Below are 21035 nucleotides of genomic sequence, written 5' to 3'. Positions count from 1 at the left end.
TAAGACTCTATGCTTCCAATGAAGAGGGCACGGGTTTGATCCCTGGTTAGGGAACTAAGATCCTGCATGCCACACAGAGGGACAAAAAAAAAAAAAAAAAACAAAGGGGGTGGGGGGGAACAACCATAGGTGTAAACCTTCATGACCTTGGATTAGGCACTGGTTCCTTAGCACCAAAAACACAAGTAACCAATGAAAAAACAGATAGAGTATAGTATATAAAACACAGAAAAACCTTATAACTCGACTGAGCAACTGAACTGAACTGAACAATAGTTGTAGGTTTAGAAAATATCTTATGTTGGAATTTAGTAAAGTCTGCTTTAGATAAGGAAAAAAAAAAAAAACTCAATAATAAGAAGACAAATAATTCAATTCAAAAATGGGCAAAGCATTTGAACAGACATTTCTCCAAAGATATATAACTGGCTAATAAGCATATGAAAAGATGCTCAACACCATTAGTCATTAGGAACATGCAAATCTAAACCACAATGAGCTATTACTTCACATCCACTAGGATGGCCAAACTAAAACAACAAAAACAAAAACCCAGACAATAGAAAGTATTAGTGAGGATATGGAGAAACTGGAACTCTTTTACCCTGCTGGTAAGAATGCACAACATGACAGCTGCTATGGAAAATAGTTTGGCAGCTCCTCAAAAAGTTAAACACAGAATTATCATATGAGCCAGCAACTGGACTCCTAGGTCCAACAGAACTGAAAACACATATTTACCCCAAAACTCATATATGTATGTTTCTGGAAGCATTATTTACAGTAGCCAACATGTGGAAACAATCCAAATGTTCATCAACTGACGAATATACAAATGAAATGTGATCTGTCTACACAATGGAGTATTATTCAGACATACAAAGGAATAAATTCCTAACACATTATAATATGGATGAACCTAGAAAACACTATGCTGTGTGAAAGAAGTCAGACACATAGGGTACATACTGTATAATTCCATTTGTATGAAAGTCCAGAATCGGCAAATCCATACAGACAGAATAGAGATTAGTGGTTGCCAGGACTTGAAGGGAGGAGGAAATGGAGAGTAAGGACTAAACAGTTTGGGGTTTCTTTTAGGGATGATGAAATGTCTTAGGATTAGTCAGTGCTCATGGCTGTACAATCTTGTGACTTTAGTAAAACTCATTAAATTGTACATTCAAATAAAGCAAAATTTATGGTATGTGAGTTCTATCTCAATTTTTATATATTTATATACACATACATATTCTTATCATATATTGACTGAACAACAACAACAAAAGCTATATTGATCATAGTTTAGTCTTTTGATGATTCAGAAATATCCTGATGTGTTTAAATTTACAGATGTTTTATCCCTTAAAAGTGTCAAACAATGCATATTCCTAATAGCATATGTAAAACATGTTTATATACTTAACTCATAATGCTTTCTTAAAGCTTAATGAGTAATAAAAAATTGGGGGGAAAGGGTGTCAGTAGCAAAACTTGATCAGATCTACCAAACTTAAGAAAAAGTATAATCTTATAACTAAAATTTATGCATGCTTTTTATGACACTATTTTAAAATTATCTACACTACAATTTGAAGAAACAAATCAACTAGACTTGCTGTTTGTCATATTCAAATATGAAAAGCAAAAAGAAATTACCAATTTTTAATCATCTAGGTTTTCCATGACTATATTCAAAAGAAGAAATGAGACATTCTACCAATTACTGAATGCACCAGTAACAGGAAACGTTTCCTTAGACGAGTAATACGGCACATGAAACATGAAACACCTGTGACCACAGCTCTTACTAATGGCACTTCATTTTGCAGTTTTCATCACATGCCTCTGCTGCATGAAATCGGAGCCTGAGGTCACTAACCAACTCTCAGTTTTAATGGTACAACTCATTAGGATACAGGCATTGTTAAAGGCCATAAGTGCAAAACTATCATATTCCCAGCAGAAATAGACTAGTAATTGCTGCTTGAGTATTTTTAAATGAATTATCATTTAAGCCTCTGGGGTCCAGACAGTACTGTAAGTGAGCAAAGCAGGTCCAGAGGAGGACAGGGAAGAGGTGGGGTCTTGGGTAAACAGGAGAGCACAGGACCATCTAAGGAGACAGCCATCACTCAACCAGCAAGCTGCTGCCAGACGTGAGGCCCCAACAGAGTCACATTTCTCATTTCTCAAGAGCTGGAAACTTTGGTTTCATCTTTCATGTTTTGGGAAAACCCCCTAATTTTGAAATGTTGCCAACTAATTTAAAAAATTGAAAAACTGCAAAGATCAAATAAAGTCCCACTGGCTGCTGAATATGGTCACTAGTTTGCAAACTCCAAAAAGAAACTCTTGAAACTAGTTTATAACAGATAAACTGTAAATACGGGCTTCCCAGGGTTCAGATTGTAAAAAAATCTGCCTGCAATGCAGGAGACCTAGGTTTGATCCCTGGGTTGGGAAGATCCCCTGGAGAAGGGAATGGCTACCCACTCCAGTATTCCTGCCTGGAGAATTCCATGGACAGAAGAGCTTCAATTCAGTTCAGTTCAGTAGCTCAGTAGTGTCCACCTCCTTGCGACCTCATGAACTGCAGCATGCCAGGCCTCCCTGTCCATCACCAACTCCCAGAGTTTACCCAAACTCATGTCCATCAAGTTGGTGATGCTATTCAGCCATTTCATCCTCTGTCGTCCCCTTCTCCTCCTGCCCCCAATCCCTCCCTCCCAGCATCGGGGTCTTTTCCAATGATTCAACTCTTCACATGAGGTGGCCAAAGTACTGGAGTTTCAGCTTCAGCATCAGTCCTTCCAACCAACACCCAGGACTGATCTCCTTTAGGATGGACTGGTTGCATCTCCTTGCAGTCCAAGGGACTCTCAAGAGTATTCTCCAACACCACAGTTCAAAAGCATCAATTCTTCAGCACTCAGCTTCTTTATAGTTCAACTCTCACATCCATACATGCACTGGAGAGCTTGGCAGGCTACAATCCATGGGGTTGCAAAGAGTCGGACAATGACTGAGTGACTAACATTTTCAAACTATAAATATACCTATTTAATACAGATAATATACTTTTTATGTAACTAATATATATTATATATACTTAATATATTTAATATTATAATATACTATAAATATGTTTATCAAAGTTTGGTAGCACTAGTCACCTTTAAAGTTTTCAAAGTGGTCAATAGACTGGATCCTAGAGTACAGTATTAATGTTACATTTCATTCATATTCCTTACTCAAGTATCAAAGATAAGTTACTTCTTATATTCATTTTAGTGACATTTTCTTTCAAGTGGAAACAGAGTATTTATCTTCTATGTACTCCAGTGATAAGTATTTCAAGAAACAAAACAGTTTGAGAACCAAAATCCAAAACAATTTGGGAGGGGAAAAAAAAATGGGGAGGCTATGTCTTGCTTTTAGACAGAAAGAACTTAAATATGTAGCAAAACTAGTCTCCACTTTATAATAATCAACTAGTAGTACATTTAAATGGACATAGAGTTGCCTGCAGTATAATTACATAGTTGAATAAAAATCTTACATTGGCATGAACACTGTAGAGTTATAGGTGTGAATCTTCCTAGCAAATATACATAGCAACACGGAGAAAGAGAAAAAGAAAACCTCACAAAACTCTTTTCCTGGAAGTATAGGAGAAAAACAAAAATATAAAAATTCCACAATACATGAGATCTGGCTGAGATCAAACCAAGCTGACATAAGACAGAATCTATAGTGGAAGTGGAGAGCAGAGACAGACAGAACGTGTGGCATGTGATGAAGAGGGCTCCAAAATGGCAGATCTCAGAAAGCAACGTGAAAATGTATATCCTTAAGAGGGATTTACACTGGCATGCTGCGGTGGCAAAAAGCCTCCTGGACTTAGTCTGGTTTGGAGAGACAGAGGATTTGTGGCACCACAGAGAACACAATCAGGCTTCATATGTTTAAAAAAAAAAAAAACTACGTCTGAAATCTACTTTGGTTCCACCCATACCTCCTACAAATAACTGAATAGGGAAAATCCAATTCACTAAATCACAGGAAACCAAAGGGAAACTGGCACAGCAATGACTTGGAGATACTGTAAGAAAAACAGCAGAAAGGAGCAGCATAACATACCAACTGTCAAAGAATACTGCTAGAAAAACATTACAATGGAGAAAATAAAAACTGTAACTACATACTCTTGCACGAAATTAAGAAATTAACAAAGTCACTCCAATATGAAGAAGATCACAAAGCATAAATATAATAAGAACTCAAGGAAGAAGTGACTAGACAACAGGAACAAAAGAAGCATGAACTAGCAGAACTCAAGGAAGAAGCAGAAGAATAAACAAAAGCATCGCAGACATGAAGAAACTGAAAGGAGAACACAGAAAAGGGACTGCAGAAGACACAGCAAGAGACATTAAAGACAGAAACGAATGCAAAAGCGTTTAAAGGGATTAGAGCAAAATAATAAACAGAAAAGGTATAAAAAGGGAGATCCAACAGACATATAATTAGGGTCACCAAGAACAAAAACAAAAATAATCAAACAAAACAAACATTTAAAGATGTAATTGAAGAAAACGTTCCTGATATAAAAATGGATCTGAATCTACATATGAAAAAAGCACACATGTGCCAACATATCCTACACCAGCATATCCTAGCAAAACTACTAAATATTAGAGACAGAATTCATTGGGCCAATAGGCAAAAAGATCAAATCATTAACAATGGGAAAAATGTTCAAGCTGGCTTCACACATCTACAAAGCAACATTTAATGCCAGAAGACATTGAACAAACCTGTAAGATTCTCAAGGAAATAAAGAGTGAGGCAAGGACTTTACTATAAGTGTAAAGCAACAAAAAGAAGTTCTGAAAATGTTGTTAGAATAATATTCCCTTTTGTTTTCATGACTTGTTACTGAGAAACTACCAGATGACAAACTTTAACCAACTAGGAAAAACTTCTGCTAAAGTGTCTGGGTGAGCATTACACATATTTAACTGAAAAATTAAGACTAAAAGAAGAAAAGATAAAGGTGATAAAACAGAACACAAACATTATTGCCTATAATAATGTATAAATTCAAATAAAAAAATTAGGTGATGGGAGAAAGTGAGCAGGAGGTATAATAAGCTAACTCATTATCTTGATGTAACAGGTGGGAGTCAACAGAGAGCCTTAAAGCTTACAAATCAAGTAGCAGAAGTAAAAGCATACATAGTGCAAATGTAAACTGGGTGATAGAGAAGAGAAAGGGGAAGAGAAAAGAGAATATTTTAAAAGACTTTTACCTTTGTTCTTAGAAGAAAACTAACAGTTACTGTGAACTGTAATATAAAAATATCATATAAAGCAACTAATAAGACAAAAACACAAACCTTCCTAAATATCAAAAGAACAAGAAAGCAAGGGAAGACTACACAGTGAAAGACTTAACATTTATATATTTTACAACAGAAAATATAAAATACAATGACAGACTCCAGAAAAAAGTCTGACATATCAATAAATGTAAATGGATTCAACTCATGTTGAAAGAGATTTTCAAACTGACTCATAGAACAAAACCTATCTTCATGCTGATTGAAAGATACATGTAAATCAAAGTAATTTAAATGGTTAGAAAACAAAAGGATGGGCAAAGATATACAAGGCAAATGTAAACAAAAAGAAAGTAGAAATATTTTGATTCCAGCTCTTTTTGATTCCAGAACTGCAAATAATGTTTCATGTGCTTCTGTAACAACGTATGTATAGGGTATGTGTACATGATTAAATATACCATATATATGTCTTAAAACTATATAATTACTCAATTATATACAAATATACAATCTTTGAAGTAAGACTAGATATCAAATTGCTGAGTTCATGGTATATAAAAATTTTTCCACATAAAAATCAAAATACTTTACTGAGCACTCCTCACCTATATTTACATCAAGATCAGCTGTTGAGCTAACATCATTGCAATACCTCCTCATCCTGATGACAATCTACTGTCAAGCACTCAAAAACTAAAATTTCAGTTGTTTTCTGAATCTTAAGGAAGTGGGATTTTATGCAATTTATTTATTAAAAATAATTCTGTTGAAGCAAAAATTTTTTTAACCACTTGCAGAAATCCACAGCCATGAGATTGCTTTCAGGAGTTAAAAATCTGTAGTTTCAGAAAGAGATTTCAGGCCTCAGAAACAAAAGTATGGGAAGTAAAAACATTTTTAAATATTCTAAAAATATAAAAGTCAATAATGGTTCTATAAATACAAAAATACACTTGTGGCAGTATCAACTCAGTTAATGCATAAGAGGAAGTAACTGTGAAATCTCTGTGTTTCAATTTCAACATCAATAACAAAAGGAGAAGATAATAATAGTACCAACTTGATAAGACTGCTGTGAGCATCAAATGACTGAAACTCATCAAACACTGCTTGGCTTACATTGCAATAAATGTTAGCTAATATTATTATACAGATGCAAATTTCAAACTGATGCATTATTCAAATCTTTTAAATCTATGTAATTACTGATGACAGAATTAGCCCCACAGACAAATATTTCCCTATGAAAAAAAAAAAAATGTAAAGTTGCTCCTATCCTAAATTCCCTACTTCCTCTCGGCTACCACCTACCTCCGGGGCAAGATCATCAGCCCTTCCTCATTAAGCCTTATACCAGGATGTGTTCATTGTTAGTGGCACTGTCTTTCCGACCAAAGCTGCTGTGAACGACTTAAAGTCATGTCTTATGCACCTGTTCCCACACAAACTAGAAACTCAATTAAGGTGTGTTAAATTAACGAATGTGATATTGTAGTCGGTGTGTGTATGTGTGTGCATGTGTATGAAAAACATGATCCAGTTCAGGGTTCATATTCTGTGGATTGCAATGATCTTGATAACAGACAGCTGCCTTAGATGCCTACCTTCCTGAAAGTTCTGACATCAAAATTAGGAAGGTAGGCAGTGGACTTCCCTGGGGGTCCAGTGATTAAGATGCCACGCTTCCAAGGGCGGGGGTTGGGGGGGAATGGAAGGTCAGCTGGGACTAAGAATGAAAGAAGGGATTCATTGGGAAAAAAAAAACAAGAACTTAGAACACTTATAGAGCACCCTGTGAGTATCAGGCAATGAACTGGGTTCTAGGAGTATAAAGAACACTACATCTCTGTCTATAGGGAGCTCACAGCCACCGGGCACAGAGCAGGTAAGGCTCTCCCTCCTACTAACTAGTAGGTAGAGATGTTAAAGTTAAAGCTAGACCAAGACAAGCTGACTCCCAAAATTCTAAATTTCAGTTCTCTTTCCACCAGAAGAATGTCTTTCAAATGCTAACAGGGCTCACAGCAAAAAAAAAAAAAAAGAAATCTGTAGCACTGCGACTCACTCTAGTATTCTTGAAGTGGAGAATCCCATGGATAGAGGAGCCTGGCGGGCTACAATCTATGCAGTTACAAAGAGTCAGACATGACTGAGAGACTAACAACCACCCACCTAGTACAAATACATATACTTCTGATCTTTTCTATTTCACTTTTTTTTATGTTCGTCCTGACACATTAAATAGGTTTATGGCTCAAAAGTGGAAAAATACTATGCTAGATTAAAACTCTTAAATGTCAGGCAGACAAAATTCCTAATAATTAATTTTCCTCACACAATGAATATCCCAGCAAAAAAAAAACATAAAACACTATCAAATAATCAAATAGCACCCCCAAAGACTAACATGGAGCCATGACAGCTGTCCCCTGGGGAGTGGGAGGAAGCTAAACCTAATCCCCATCAGCCATCCAAGTAAATTCCCGATCCAAGGGAAACAAGGATTGCGAAGCAAAGATAGCTTGGTGCTAAGTCCCCGGCACCTCGCTTTCTTCCAGCCAGACTATGGCCCAAAAGACTCCCCTCATCCTGCATAAGCAATTCTGGAGCTTCTACTTGCAGTGAATATTTTTAAAGGATTTTGTGTAAGAAGCTTTAATTAGATGTGTTTGGATGGGGAACAATGTATTTATTAAAAGAAATGAATGAAAATCATAATAATCTATTTTAAATAAACATATTATTTCAAAGAAATAGCTCATTGAGATTTGCCAATCTTTACTTAAACTGAAGACGAAGGAGTATGCTGATTTATCCTGGCTCTGAATAAAGCAGGTAGATGTGAATCATTAAGGAGTAGGTCTTTTAGTTTGCTCTTGAAATAAGAGACCAAGGCAGTATACAACTTTCCCTCAACATGAGAGGCTTGGCACTTGCCAACCACTTGCCATTGAAGGAAATGTGGTCACAACAATCATCACTACCTAGTAGCGAACTAGAGATGAGAAACCCCAGCGTCCTCAGAGTTCTTTCAAGAAATGTGTTCCCCTGGACAGAAAATGTAAAATCAGAAATGGGCAGAGAGACCAGAAAATCCTTTCCCTCTTCTGGGTCCACAGATAGCACTCCAGGTCTGAGAACACAAATCAAGTACAAGAACATCTAGTTAAGTTCTTAGACTTAACTAGCCTCACCACTCTCTATCCAAGAAGTGTGTTTGAGTTTAAAGGACTCATTTTTTTGTGTGATATTTCCCTCAAATTAAAGGACAATATTATAAAACTAATAAATCTTCCTGTCTTCCCCCAAAGAAATCTGTTTAGAATTTTGTTGAGAAAAACATTCTTTTATAAAGATAAAATGCACTTTTTCTAAGAAATAGGAAAAAGTCACACCTACTATTTATCAGCTCTATTCAATAGAACTTCCTGTGATGATGGAAAGTTCTGTTATCTCTACTGTCTACTACAGAAGCCACTAGACACCTAGTACTGAGCACTTGGAATGTGGTTGGTGTGAATGAGGAACTGAGTTTTAAATTTATTTCAATTAATTTAAATAGTCAAATATGGCTGCAGCTACTATATGGGGCAGTGTAGATTATATAATCAACATAAGTCTTCCGCAGCAAAGCTGAGTAATTCACTTACCTTAGACTGAATGTCACAACTTGAAAATTTGATATTCTATACCAATATTCAATTTTCAGTTTCCTAGTTAACAGTTAGCTAATTAACATTTAAGGTTTCCTTAGAAGTGGTTTTTCAACAAAGTCTGGCAATTTTTATTCTAAAACATAAACACACTAGATACGCTGAGCAGCATTGCATTGGCAATGCTCAATTTTCCATGTGTGAAACTTAAAAACAGGGAAAGGGGAAGGTGAAAAAAATACTCAGGCCCACCCTCTCCTTGATATAAAGGTAAGAAATGAAACATATAATCCAAACAAAGCCCAACACAACCCCCTTGTGTGTGTATCTGCTCATCAACCCCTGCTTATGTTTGCTTCTTTAGACCCAGTTGTGGCTTTAAACAAAAGTCATTCCTATATTTGTTTGACCTTGTCCGTGTTCTATTATGACCAGACCTTTGAGAAGTAGTCTACCTATTAGGAAGACTATTTAAAATGCACATACCAAGATATTCTATATTTAAATGAGACAAACCAATCAAATGGTCAAAAAGCAGTACCTTGAAGGAGAGCAGATGCTTCAGAGAGACTAAAATACGCAGAGCATGCCAAGACCACCTTCCAAGCAGGTGGCCAAAGAAACTGCGTGGTTTTATAGGCAGCAAGGAAGAAACATTCCCAGAAAATATGCTTAAAAATTATGCTGCAGCCTTGTTGTAGCCATACATAATTAACTTTAACTTCAGTCAGCACCACTGAACGCCTTACAATCTCAAGGTCAATGCCAAGTTATTTTTTTCCAGCTTCTCATCATGCTAATACTTATACACAAATATTCCACAAACACACACACAGGCACAAATGTTTCAGTAATTTCATTATTTTTAAGTAGAATGAACTTCTAGAACTTATATCTAGAAATACTATGAGCTCATTTAAAACAAGCAAACTTAAGTATATTGTGCAAAGAACAAACCACTAGTACCGCATAGCATATTGGGGGAAGCTCAGACTCTACAGAGCAAAGCGATTCTATGACAGCAGTGCAGCACAGGTAAAAATTCAGCACCACAGACAAAAACTTCATTTTTACTTTGTTTTCTTCTCTCCTGCTACTGCTGCTACCACCAGGTCCCCTCAAAGAGGACCAGAAGTTCACCTACCATATCTAAAGACCACTGGAATCTCAACAAGATACATAACAAAGAAGCAATGCGTATACTATCCCTGGGGGTTTGGGTCTTACAGAATAATAAATGGCATTGCCAGAAGGAGAAAAGGCTTCATCTGGGGCAACTAAGAGCACTCTAACCTAGCAAGAGACTTTCAGACTCCATAAAAGCTGTGTGTTGTCAGTGCCCTTGTGTGTGTACATAAAATCTGCGGATGTCGCCTGGGCAGGAAAGAGGGAGACAGAAAATTTTAAGTGGGGATCTGCGGTGCTGTTCAACCCTAAAAGTACCCTGCTCACTCTTCCAAGATATGAGCGGCAGACTCCACTGACCGCAGCATCTGTGGCACTATCTCTAAGGAGCTCATCGGTTATAAAATTCTATGATAAAGCCTCAATGTCCAAGACAAGGGCCAGAAACCTGAATGCTTTTTTTGTTATCCTCCTTTTTAGAGGGAAATGTCAAATAAATATAATAGTACACAATTTTCACAACCAGGGCACAAGTTCTCAAAGCCTGTAAGGCTTATAAGCAGAAAGTAAACACTGCTTCTCATTCAGTTCTTTAAAATTCACTTTAGAATAGTATTACGCTTGCAGAAATAAAAATCTATTAAAAGACACTCTGAAGATATATTAGCTTAACAGGGATAAAACTTAATTTCTTACATTTAATATTCTAATATAAAATTATCAGATAAGATAGATTCTAGTAAACAAAGGAAACATACATAACAGAAAAAAGCCACCCTTTGCTTGGCTTCAAATGTGAACACAAGTACAATACACCATTAAATGAAAAAACTTTTATTAAACTATCTTAGCACAAATAGGGCTCAGTACTTTTTTTTAATGCCCAATGATTATGAGCTAAACATCTTACCTTTTCATTTTATAACCCCTGAAGTCCTATAAAACTCACTCTTACTCCTCTAGGACGGCTTACACTGATGGGTTTTAGTACATGTCAATCATTAAAAGCCATTATTTGAGGCATTTATCAATATATAATTATGAAATTATACTTTTGAAAATATCATCCTTTCTAAATTAGGATTCTTAAAAAAAGAAAAAAAAACCTCAATAGAATTGGTCTCTGTGTTTACAATAGTCAAAGCATCTTCCACTTGAAGTGTAATACGCATTTTTTTAAAAAAACATGGCTCCTGATTCAAGGCGAACATTACACATTTTTAAATATGCATTTTAAAAACTGTTCATGCTCTTACCTGTATATCCAGCATACCATCCCCAAGAAGCCACCATTCCTAAAAGCCATTTGTACATCATTCCTTCAAGGTACCAGTACCGCTTGCTGTCCAGCAGTCGAAGGGGCAGAAGCAGGATTATATAGCAGAGGTAGGATGGAATCGCAACCAGGTTGTTGGCGACCATGAAGGCAAACCTCACCAGGGCTTTCACCAAGATCCAGCCCAGCCACGGAGCTTCTTCCAGAGTCACAGCCATTCTCACTTCGAAGTCTGTCCTGTCTTGCTGAGGTGAAAAGAAAATCCATTTAAAAAGGTAAACGGAGTGAACACATCTAGACAGTCACTAATAGAGAAATCACCTCCAGCACAAAAACAAATGAAAAAAAAAAAAAAGAAAAGAAAAGAAAAATCGAGGATCTAAGCTTTTCCCCCCGCTGTAGTACCTCAGCGATCCGTCCGGGAAATTCCAGAGGGGGACGGACAGCCAGCGGAGGAGGAGCCCCACAAGGTCAAGGGAGCTGTTCACGGAGGCACAGGCTATGTCATAATATATTTAGCAAATGATAACACTATCCCCACCAACTCCTCAGCGGCCGGCCCGCAACCGCGTCTCACTGCAGTCTTCGGTTGGACTTTGAGGAAGAAACAACACAGCGACCTGCCTCACACGCCTTCGGCAGCTCCCTAACTGACAGGGGTGAAGAGAAGCCTGGAGCGGGCACCTCTCGATCCAGACCGGGACCCTCACCACCACCCTTCTGCACCGATTCATCCTTTATAACGGTCTCTCGCATTAGCAAAAAAAAAAAAAAAAGAGTTACGCTAACACGGTTCACTTGCGGCAAATCGGGGCTGGCGTTCCTTTTTCCTTAGGTGTATGGAGGAGGGTGGGGGAAAGGTGGGGGACCAGAAAAGCGGGCAAAAGCGTGAGCGGGTGAGAGGAAGAAAGTGGGCGATAATAAGGCGAAAAGGAGGAAGAACGCGAGTAGGGGGAGGGGCGCGGCGGCGGCGGCGGCGGCAGGAGGCGCAGAGCCGGGGATGACGAGCCCCGTCCGCGGCCGGAGCGCAGGGGAGCCGGGGGTGATGAAAGGAGCGGGGAAGAGGCGACCGCGGCGCTTCAGTCAGGGGGGCGGCGGGGGCGGCCGCGGGTCCGAGGTGTGCGAGGGGTCGGGCCGCGCGCCGGGCTCACCTCAGCTGGCGCGGGCGGCGGGCGGCAGAGCGCGGGGACCGGCGGGGCCGGGGGTGGGCGGCCCGGGGCGCGGCGGCGGCGGCGGGTGTCCTCGGCCGGGGGGTCGCGGTCATGGACGCGGCGGCGGCGGCCGAGGTGCGGCGCGAGCGGGCGCGAGGGCGCCCTACTCCCCTCGCGGCTGCCTGCGGACAGAGGGGACGGCGGGGACTCTGAGGCCGGACCTGTCACCGGGGCGGGTCCCAGGGAGGCGGGCGGATGCCCCGCGCCCCCGCCTCCTCCTTGGGGCCTACCGCGCCCTCGTCCCTCATGCCGCCGCCGCCGCCTCCTCCCCGGGCCACGCGACGACGACACCCGTTCCCCGCCTCCCCCCCACCCCCAGCCCACCCCACAGCGCCTCCCGGGGCCCAGCCTGCGGCAGCCGCGGGGCCTGCACCCGCCGAGCCCGGACTCACCTCGGGCCGGCCCGGCCCCGGCCCGGGCTGCGGGAGCCAGAGGAGCCGGAAGACTGCATGGCCGGCGGAAGGAGGAGCGGCGCGGCCCGCACCCGGCCCCCGGCGGCGCCGAGACTCGGTCCCCGGGGCCTGGCCGCGTTTCGCCGGGGCTGGCGGGGAGGGGCAGCGGGGAGGAAGCGGCGGGAGTCTGCACTGCTGCAGAGCCGCCCCCAGAGCGCCCTCTAATGAAGGCGCGGCGGCCGTCGTCCGCCCTCCCGCTCGCGCCACCGCCGCCGGCGCCGGGTCCCCGCTGTCCGTGGGTCGAAGCCCTTGGGGCCCGCCCGGTCCCTAGGCCGGGACCTGGCGTAGCCCGGGACCGAGGAAGAGAGCCGTTCGGAAAGATCTAGCAACGAGCTCCAACCCTTCCACCACACGAGAGTGATTTGGTCCAGATTTAGAGCCGCTTTTTTGCCGAAACAGCGGTTTTTCATTGTGAGGGCTCTCTCTCTCTTCTTGACAAACCCGATCACTGCCCGGACTGGGAAACTGTCCTCCTCGAAGACTGAATGCCCTCTTTTCTTTCCTAATGAAACCCAGCTGCTCTCACGGCTTTTCTTCTGACTCTCTCCAGAGGATTAAGGTTTAGAGTTTAAAATCAATTCCTGTTAAGTGCCAGAACTCTCGTTCCTGGAAAGCACATGGAACATTAATGATAGTTCCAGTGTCCCATCCATCCTCCTGCCCCCTACAACACCCCCAAAGAATCCAGTGGGAATGAGTGGTCTACACAGAGACACTAAAATTTGGTTAGTCAAAGAGGGAAAAGCAGGTAAGCAGTAACTGTCATTGAGCGAGTGCTCAAAAATTGGTGTCCATAGGTACCCCTGGACAGGGCTGGGTCATTCCCAAGATACTGTAGCTGCATTCTGTTTCAAAGGCTGGACCACCAGAAGAAAAATAGAGACAGAGCCCAACGACCTCCCCACCTACACATTCTCATACGGTCTGCTGCTGCTGCTGCTGCTAAGTCTCTTTAGTCGTGTCCTCTGTGCGACGCCATAGACGGCAGCCCACCAGGCTCCTCTGTCCCTGGGATTCTCCAGGCAAGAATACTGGAGTGGGTTGCCATTTCCCTCTCCAATGCATCCATGCATGCTAAGTCGCTTCAGTCGTGTCCGACTCTGTGTGACCCTATGAACAGGAGCCCACCCAGGCTCCTGTGTCCACAGGAGTCTCTAGGCAAGAATACAGGAGTGGGTTGCCATTTCCTTCTCCACATAAGGCCTACTAATTTTCAGTATTTAAAAAAAAGTATAAAATCTTGTTATATCCCTTAATCACATTTGTAAATTGAGGAGGGGCACTTTTTTTTTTTTTTGGTGCCCTGCCATGGTGAACTGCCATATTTAAATCAGAATGCCACTTACTCTTCCTACAAAATGTTTATCACTGTGTTTGCTTCGGTCTCTCAATGGCCTCTCTCTTTCTCTCAGTCCTTCAGCTCCTCTTTGGCTCACAGGTGAAAGAAAGAAAACTCACCTTAGGGACATGTGAAAGAGTATTTCCTATTCCCTTGGGTGATGAGAAAATATGAAAGCACAGAGCCTGGGAGCCTGGCTGGAATAGTTGATTAGATTTCTTTCCATTTAGTATTAATTTGTTTTTATTTATAGATGTTGTTTATTTCACCAATATTATATTCTAACTGTACAGAACATAAAAAGGCACAGGCCATGTCAGATATCTTTCTGTATAAGTTCAAGTGATGAATAGCAATAGACAAGTTAAATATGACCTTTCTATTCTTCGTATCAATGTTTCCTTTGAGAATTTAGGTGCCAAGTTAATAGCATCTTAAAATAAATCTCATGATAAAAATAATATATATACTGTTTATTGATTGTTTAAAATATGTCATAGTATTATTAAGTGGATAAGATAGGTAAGACACATATTTCTTCTGAGAATCAAGAGTAAACTCCCCTAAGATTCCATTAGGTCCATCCCATTCAACATTCTCCACATGCTGGCAAATGCTGGCTGACACCTGGGGAGACATAACCTACAATGTGATCTGTACCTGGTTCCTGGATTACAGAGCATCTGCCAGAGCTCCAGATACACCAGCACTTGCTGAGATGTAATTAGTATCAATCAGTCATGCCCAGAAAAGGGCCAGAGGTTGGGGAGGACCTTTCACAGCAGGTGTCAAACTTTAGCGTGCAGAAACATCACTTATCAGTTCAGTTCAGTTCAGTCGCTCAGTCGTGTCCGACTATTTGCGACCCCATGAATCGCAGCACACCAGGCCTCCCTGTCCGTCACCATCTCCCGGAGTTCACTCAGACTCACGTCCATCGAGTCCGTGATGCCATTCAGCCATCTCATCCTCAGTTGTCCCCTTCTCCTCCTGCCCCCAATCCCTCCCAGTATCAGAGTCTTTTCCAATGAGTCAACTCTTCGCATGAGGTGGCCAAAGTACTGGAGCTTCAGCTTTAGCATCATTCCTTCCAAAGCTCAACATCACTTATGGTGCCTACCAAAAAGAGAGATTCTTGAACCTCATATCAGAAAAATTTTCATACTCTAGGTTCAGAGGAGCTGGAGAACCTGCTTCTTTAAAAAAACAAAAAAACAAAAAACCATAGGTGGTTCTAATGCAGGCAGAGTAGGCAGATCTTGCTTTAAGAAACTCTGACCGAGAAGTATCCTGACATAATCACCTTTTCTTGACCTTTCATGATTTTAAATAATTCAATCATATCTGTTCTCATCTGTACTAGTTTGCTAGGGCTGCGATACAGAATATCACAGACTGGGGAGCTTAAACAACAGAAATTTATTTCTAGCACTTGCAAAGGCTGGAAATCACACATCAAGGTGTTGGCAGGGTTTGTTTCTTCTGAAGCCTCTCACCTTGTCTTGTGGATGACCATAGTCATCTGTCTATGCATGCAGGCGTCTGGTGTCATTCTTGTGTCCCAGTCTCTTCTTTCAAGGACCACAGTCCTTATACTAGTCATGTTGGATTAGAACCCACCTTAATGACCCCATTTAATTTAATTACCTCTTTAAAGGCCCTGTCTCCAAATACAGCCAGGTTCAGAAGTACCGAAGGTTATGACTTCAATATATGAATTTTAGGGGGACAAGAGTCACCCATAATATCCTCCTTCTACTCTTTGGTGGTGGTGGTTTAGTCACTAGGTCATGTCTGACTCTTGTGACCCCATGGAATATAGCCCACCAGGCTCCTCTGTCCATGGGATTCTCCAGGCAAGAATACTGGAGTGGGTTGCCATTTCCTTCTCAAGGGGATCTCCCTGACATAGGAATCGAACTTAGGTCTCCTGCATTGCAGACAGATTCTTTACAGTAGCTTTATGGGAGGGATGTAGAAACCCTAACCAGTCAGCTGGTCCCCTCTTGACTGATTCCAACTTCATTAGACTTATCTTGAAGCTAAGTATATAGAACAAGACATGGTATTCCAGGTGTAGATATGCCCTGTTTTATTGCCCAGGGTGGTTGAGAGGGCTTATCTTTTTAACATTTTTTATCACAGTAGTATGTTTAGCTTCCAGACAATTCAGTACCTACAATGGATAATTTGGGCTGGCTTCTTCAGGGAACAATTTCAGATGATGCTTATATTTATTTCTTGTATTTCATATTTCATTTTCTTTTGAAAAGTGAAAGTGTTAGTCACTCAGTCGTGTCTGACTCTTTGCAACCCCATGGACTGTAGCCTACCAGGCTCCTCTGTCCATGGGATTCTCCAGGCAAGAATACTGGAGTGGATTGCCATTTCCTCCTCCAGGGGATCTTCCCAAACCAGGAATCAAGCCCAGGTCTGTATTCTCTTACCCTACATATGATACTTCCCTCTGGCCTACATTTTTTTCTCCACCATATTTCAACTTACTGATGCAGCCTCCTGAGATGTTTCTATAGGTTATTTCCACAATACCATAGGCAGACAGATGTGTAAAAGCTTTGAACAACTGTAACAAGATTGGGATGACCAGTTCTTCAGGACAGAAGATCTGTAGAAAGCAGGGACTTTCTTCAAAGATTAACTAGCCTCCAGTCCCCTCTCCAACTACCTTAGAGCTGGCTTTATCAAAACACAAACATAAATTGAGAATTTTACAATCTTTCTATTTAGTACAGCCCAATAAGGGAAGAAGGAAAACATAGAGACCCCACCCTATAGCCACAGGAGTTATCGTTTCAGTTTCAAAGCTCACAATTGAACCATAAGAGGATGATCCTTTGAAAGAGAAATATGACTTCTTACATTCCCAGGAGTCTCCAGACATTTTAAAACGATTTAACCATGACACCCAAGAAGGTTTAATTCCATCCATCTGGTCACATGCACACAGCAAATTAGGTTATAACCAAGAAGGGGCTCCCTTGGGCTGAAGAATCCTTCTGGGCCCTCTCTTTTTCCTGGTGGCAATTAAAAAAACATTTCAGCTACCTGTGCCAGTTTCTGCACTAAATCTCCACTGAACTATTTCTCTCTAGGGTAAACCCAACCAGCAGTTTCATAAAACATTCAATGACATGACAAAGGCCCCCACATCACTAGACACAGTTGCAACCTAGAAATTAGCCCCTAAGACAGTCATGCATTCTGAGTGTTGTCATATTTAACTTCAGACAAAAAGGGAAATACATACGTATCGTGAAAAGGAAAGTGAAGCTTGAAAGGGTTAGTCACTCAGTGGTGTCTGACTCTTTGTGACCCCATGAACATAGCCTGACAGGCCGCTCTGTCCATGGGATTTCCCAGACAAGAACAGGAGTGGGTTGCCATGCCCTTTTCCAGAGGATCTTCTGAACCCAGGGATCGAAGCTGGGTCTTCTGCATTGCAGGCAGATTCTTTACCATCTGAGCTACCAGGGAAGCCTGGCACATATATATCTAAATATATATACCATATATAATTTATCTTCTATATTAGTATCCATAATCATTTTCCATGAAGTATGTTAGGGCTTGTAACCTTAACATATTTTAGTTAAGACTTGACAGCAGTCTTATTTAAGCCATTTCAGCAACTCTTTTTATTAACAAGATTGACTTTAAACAATACTGTGAAGTAAACAATTCTCTTTTCCTTCCTATGTCCTTCTCCTCTTCGACTAATTTCCTTTTCCCCTCTTGATACTGAAATGGTCCCTAGTTTCCAAGAGGCACTGAAGACCCCATCTAAGACCCCCACCCCACCAGACAACATTCTAAGCTAGAACCTATTTTCTCACCTATCCAACATTGCATTTCAGCATTGTCTTTCTTGCCTAGTGGGGTAAACTAATCCCTGCTGAGTTGTGAATGGCTGAAACGCACATTCCCTCTTCCTAAAGTATTAACATTTTATAAAGGACTTCCTTAAAAAAAAAAAAAAAAAAAGCATTTCTATTGGTAGATTCCCAGGTACTATTGTGGAGAAGTATTCCTGTAAGATATTTTGGAGAGTCTATTTCAGCAAGTTCCTAACTGACAGAAGCTATAAAACTATGTAGTACCTGTAAGAATAAGACAAATCCAAATTTAAAATTGACTTTTCCTAACATAAGAACTGAAATAACTTGATATTCATGATTATGTTACAGTAGTAATAATCATTGACACTTTCAACACTGCCGGCCCTGTTCTCAGTGCTTGCTTTCCAGGCATCAGCTCATTCATTCTTCACAAAGACCTTATAAGGACCATACTGTCACCCACATTTTCAGTTCAGTTCAGTTGCTCAGTCGTGTCCGACTCTTTGCGACTCCATGGACTGCAGCAGTCCAGGCCTCCCTGTCCATCACCAACTCTCGGAGTTCATTCAAACTCATGTCCATTGAATTGGTGATGCCATTCAACCATCTCATTCTCTATCATACCCTTCTCCTCCTGCCTTCAATCTTTCCTAACATCAGGGTCTTTTCAAATGAGTCAGCTCTTCACATCAGGTGGCCAAATATTGAAGTTTCAGCTTCAACATCAGTCCTTCCACTGAGTATTCAGGACTGATTTCCTTTAGGATGGATTGGCTGGATCTCCTTGCTATCCAAGGGTGAGTCTCCTCTAATACCACAGTTCAAAAGCATCAACTCTTTGGCACTCAGCTTTCTTTATAGTCCAACTCTCACATCCATACATGACTATTGGAAAAACCGTAGCTTTGACGAGATGGATCGTTGTTGGCAAAGTAATGTCTCTGCTTTTTAATATGCTGTCTAGGTTAGTTACAGCTTTTTTTCCAAGGAGCAAGCGTCTTTTAATTTCATGGTTGCAGTCACCATCTGCAGGGATTTTGGAGCCAAAAAAAAATAAAGTCTGACACTGTTTCCACTGTTTCTCCATCTATTTGCCATGAAGTGATAGGACCAGATGCCATGATCTTAGTTTTCTGAATGTTGAGCTTTAAGCCAACTGTTTCACTCTCCTCTTTCACTTTCATCAAGAGGCTCTTTAGTTCTTCTTTACTTTCTGCCATAAGGGTGGTGTCTTCTGTGTATCTAAGTTTATTAATATTTCTCCCGGCAATCTTGATTTCAGCTTGTGCTTCTTCCAGCCCAGCATTTCTCATGATGTACTCTGCATAGAAGTTAAATAAGCAGGGGGACAATATACAGCCTTGACGTACTCCTTTTCCTATTTGGAACCAGTCTGTTGTTCCATGTCCAGTTCTAACTGTTGCTTCTTGACCTGCATACAGATTTCTCAGGAGTCAGGTCAGGTGTTCTGGTATGCCCATCCCTTTCAGAATTTTCCATAGTTTGTTGTGATCCACATAGTCAAAGGCTTTGGCATAGTCAATAAAGCAGAAGTAGATGTTTTTCTGGAACTCTCTTGCTTTTTCAATGATCCAGCAGATGTTGGCAATTTGATCTCTGGTTCCTCTGCCTTTTCTAAATCCAGCTTGAACATCTGGAAGTTCATGGTTCAAGTACTGTTGAAGCCTGGTTTGGAGAATTTTCAGCATTACTTTGCCAGCATGTGAGATGAGATCAATTGTGCAGTAGTTTGAGCATTCTTTGGCATTTCCTTTCATTAGGATTGGAATGAAAACTGACCTTTTCCAGTCCTGTGGCCACTGCTGAGTTTTCCAAATTTGCATATTGGAAATTGTGGCATATTGAGTTCAGGACTTTCACAGAATCATCTTTTAGGATTTCAAATAGCTCAACTAGAATTTCGTTACCTCCACACTTTGTTTGTAACGATGCTTCCTAAGGCCCGCTTGGCTTCACATTCCAGGATGTCTGGCTCTAGGGGAGTGATCACACCATCGTGATTATCTGGGTCATGAAGATCTTTTTTGTATAGTTCTTCTGTGTATTCTTGCCACCTCTTCTTAATATCTTCTGCTTCTGTTAGGTCCATACCATTTTTGTCCTTTATTGTGCCCATCTTTGCATGAAATGTTCCCTTGGTATCTCCAATTTTCTTGAAGAGATTTCTAGTCTTTCCTATTCTATTGTTTTCCTCTATTGCTTTGCATTGATCACCGAGGAAGGCTTTCTTATCTCTCCTTGCTAGTCTTTGGAAATTTGCATTCAAATGCGTATATCTTTCCTTTTCTCCTTTGCCTTTTGCTTCTCTTCTTTTCATAGCTATATGTAAGGCCTCCTCAGATAACCATTTTGCCTTTTTGCATTTCTTTTTCTTGGTGTTGGTTTTGACCATTGCCTCCTGTACAATGTCACGCTGGAGCAAATATAAGGAGATACCCCACGGCCAAGGGCAGAGAAGCGAAGCCCCAGCAAGATGGTAGGTGCTGGAGCGGTGGCTGTGTGGCACTGAAGTGACTTTAAGGAGATACCCCGCGTCCAAGGGCAAAGGAGAAGCCCCAGCAAGATGGGAGGAGGGGTGAAATTGCATTTAGAATCAAACCCCATACCCGCCAAAGATGCTCAGAGGGCTCAAAAATACCTTGTGCACACCACGACACAGAGATCCCACAGAGACTGAGACAGAACTGTGTTTAAGTGTCTCCTGAGGAGGTACGGGTCAGCAGTGGCCTGCCGCAGGGGCAGGTGCTCTGGGT

The 21035-nt window shown here is 41.2% G+C and overlaps 1 protein-coding gene across 4 annotated transcripts in view; it reads right to left on the bottom strand.

The window, feature by feature from the left end:
- Positions 1 to 21035, bottom strand: part of LPGAT1 (lysophosphatidylglycerol acyltransferase 1) — a 151738-nt gene that overhangs the window by 71331 nt on the left and 59372 nt on the right. For 2 of the 4 annotated variants that reach the window (XM_068985916.1, XM_068985915.1), the window contains exon 2: positions 11383 to 11647. In XM_068985916.1, the coding sequence (XP_068842017.1) occupies positions 11383 to 11620 (238 nt within the window). In that variant the 5' untranslated portion in view covers positions 11621 to 11647. Of the gene's footprint in view, positions 1 to 11382; positions 11659 to 12553; positions 12667 to 21035 lie in introns of those variants that run through there. The other 2 variants (XM_068985914.1, XM_068985913.1) reach the window with 2 other exon arrangements.

Source organism: Capricornis sumatraensis, chromosome 14 (genome assembly GCF_032405125.1).
Source record: "Capricornis sumatraensis isolate serow.1 chromosome 14, serow.2, whole genome shotgun sequence".
NCBI classification, from domain to species: domain Eukaryota; kingdom Metazoa; phylum Chordata; class Mammalia; order Artiodactyla; family Bovidae; genus Capricornis; species Capricornis sumatraensis.
This window is presented reverse-complemented; position numbering and strand designations above follow the sequence as displayed.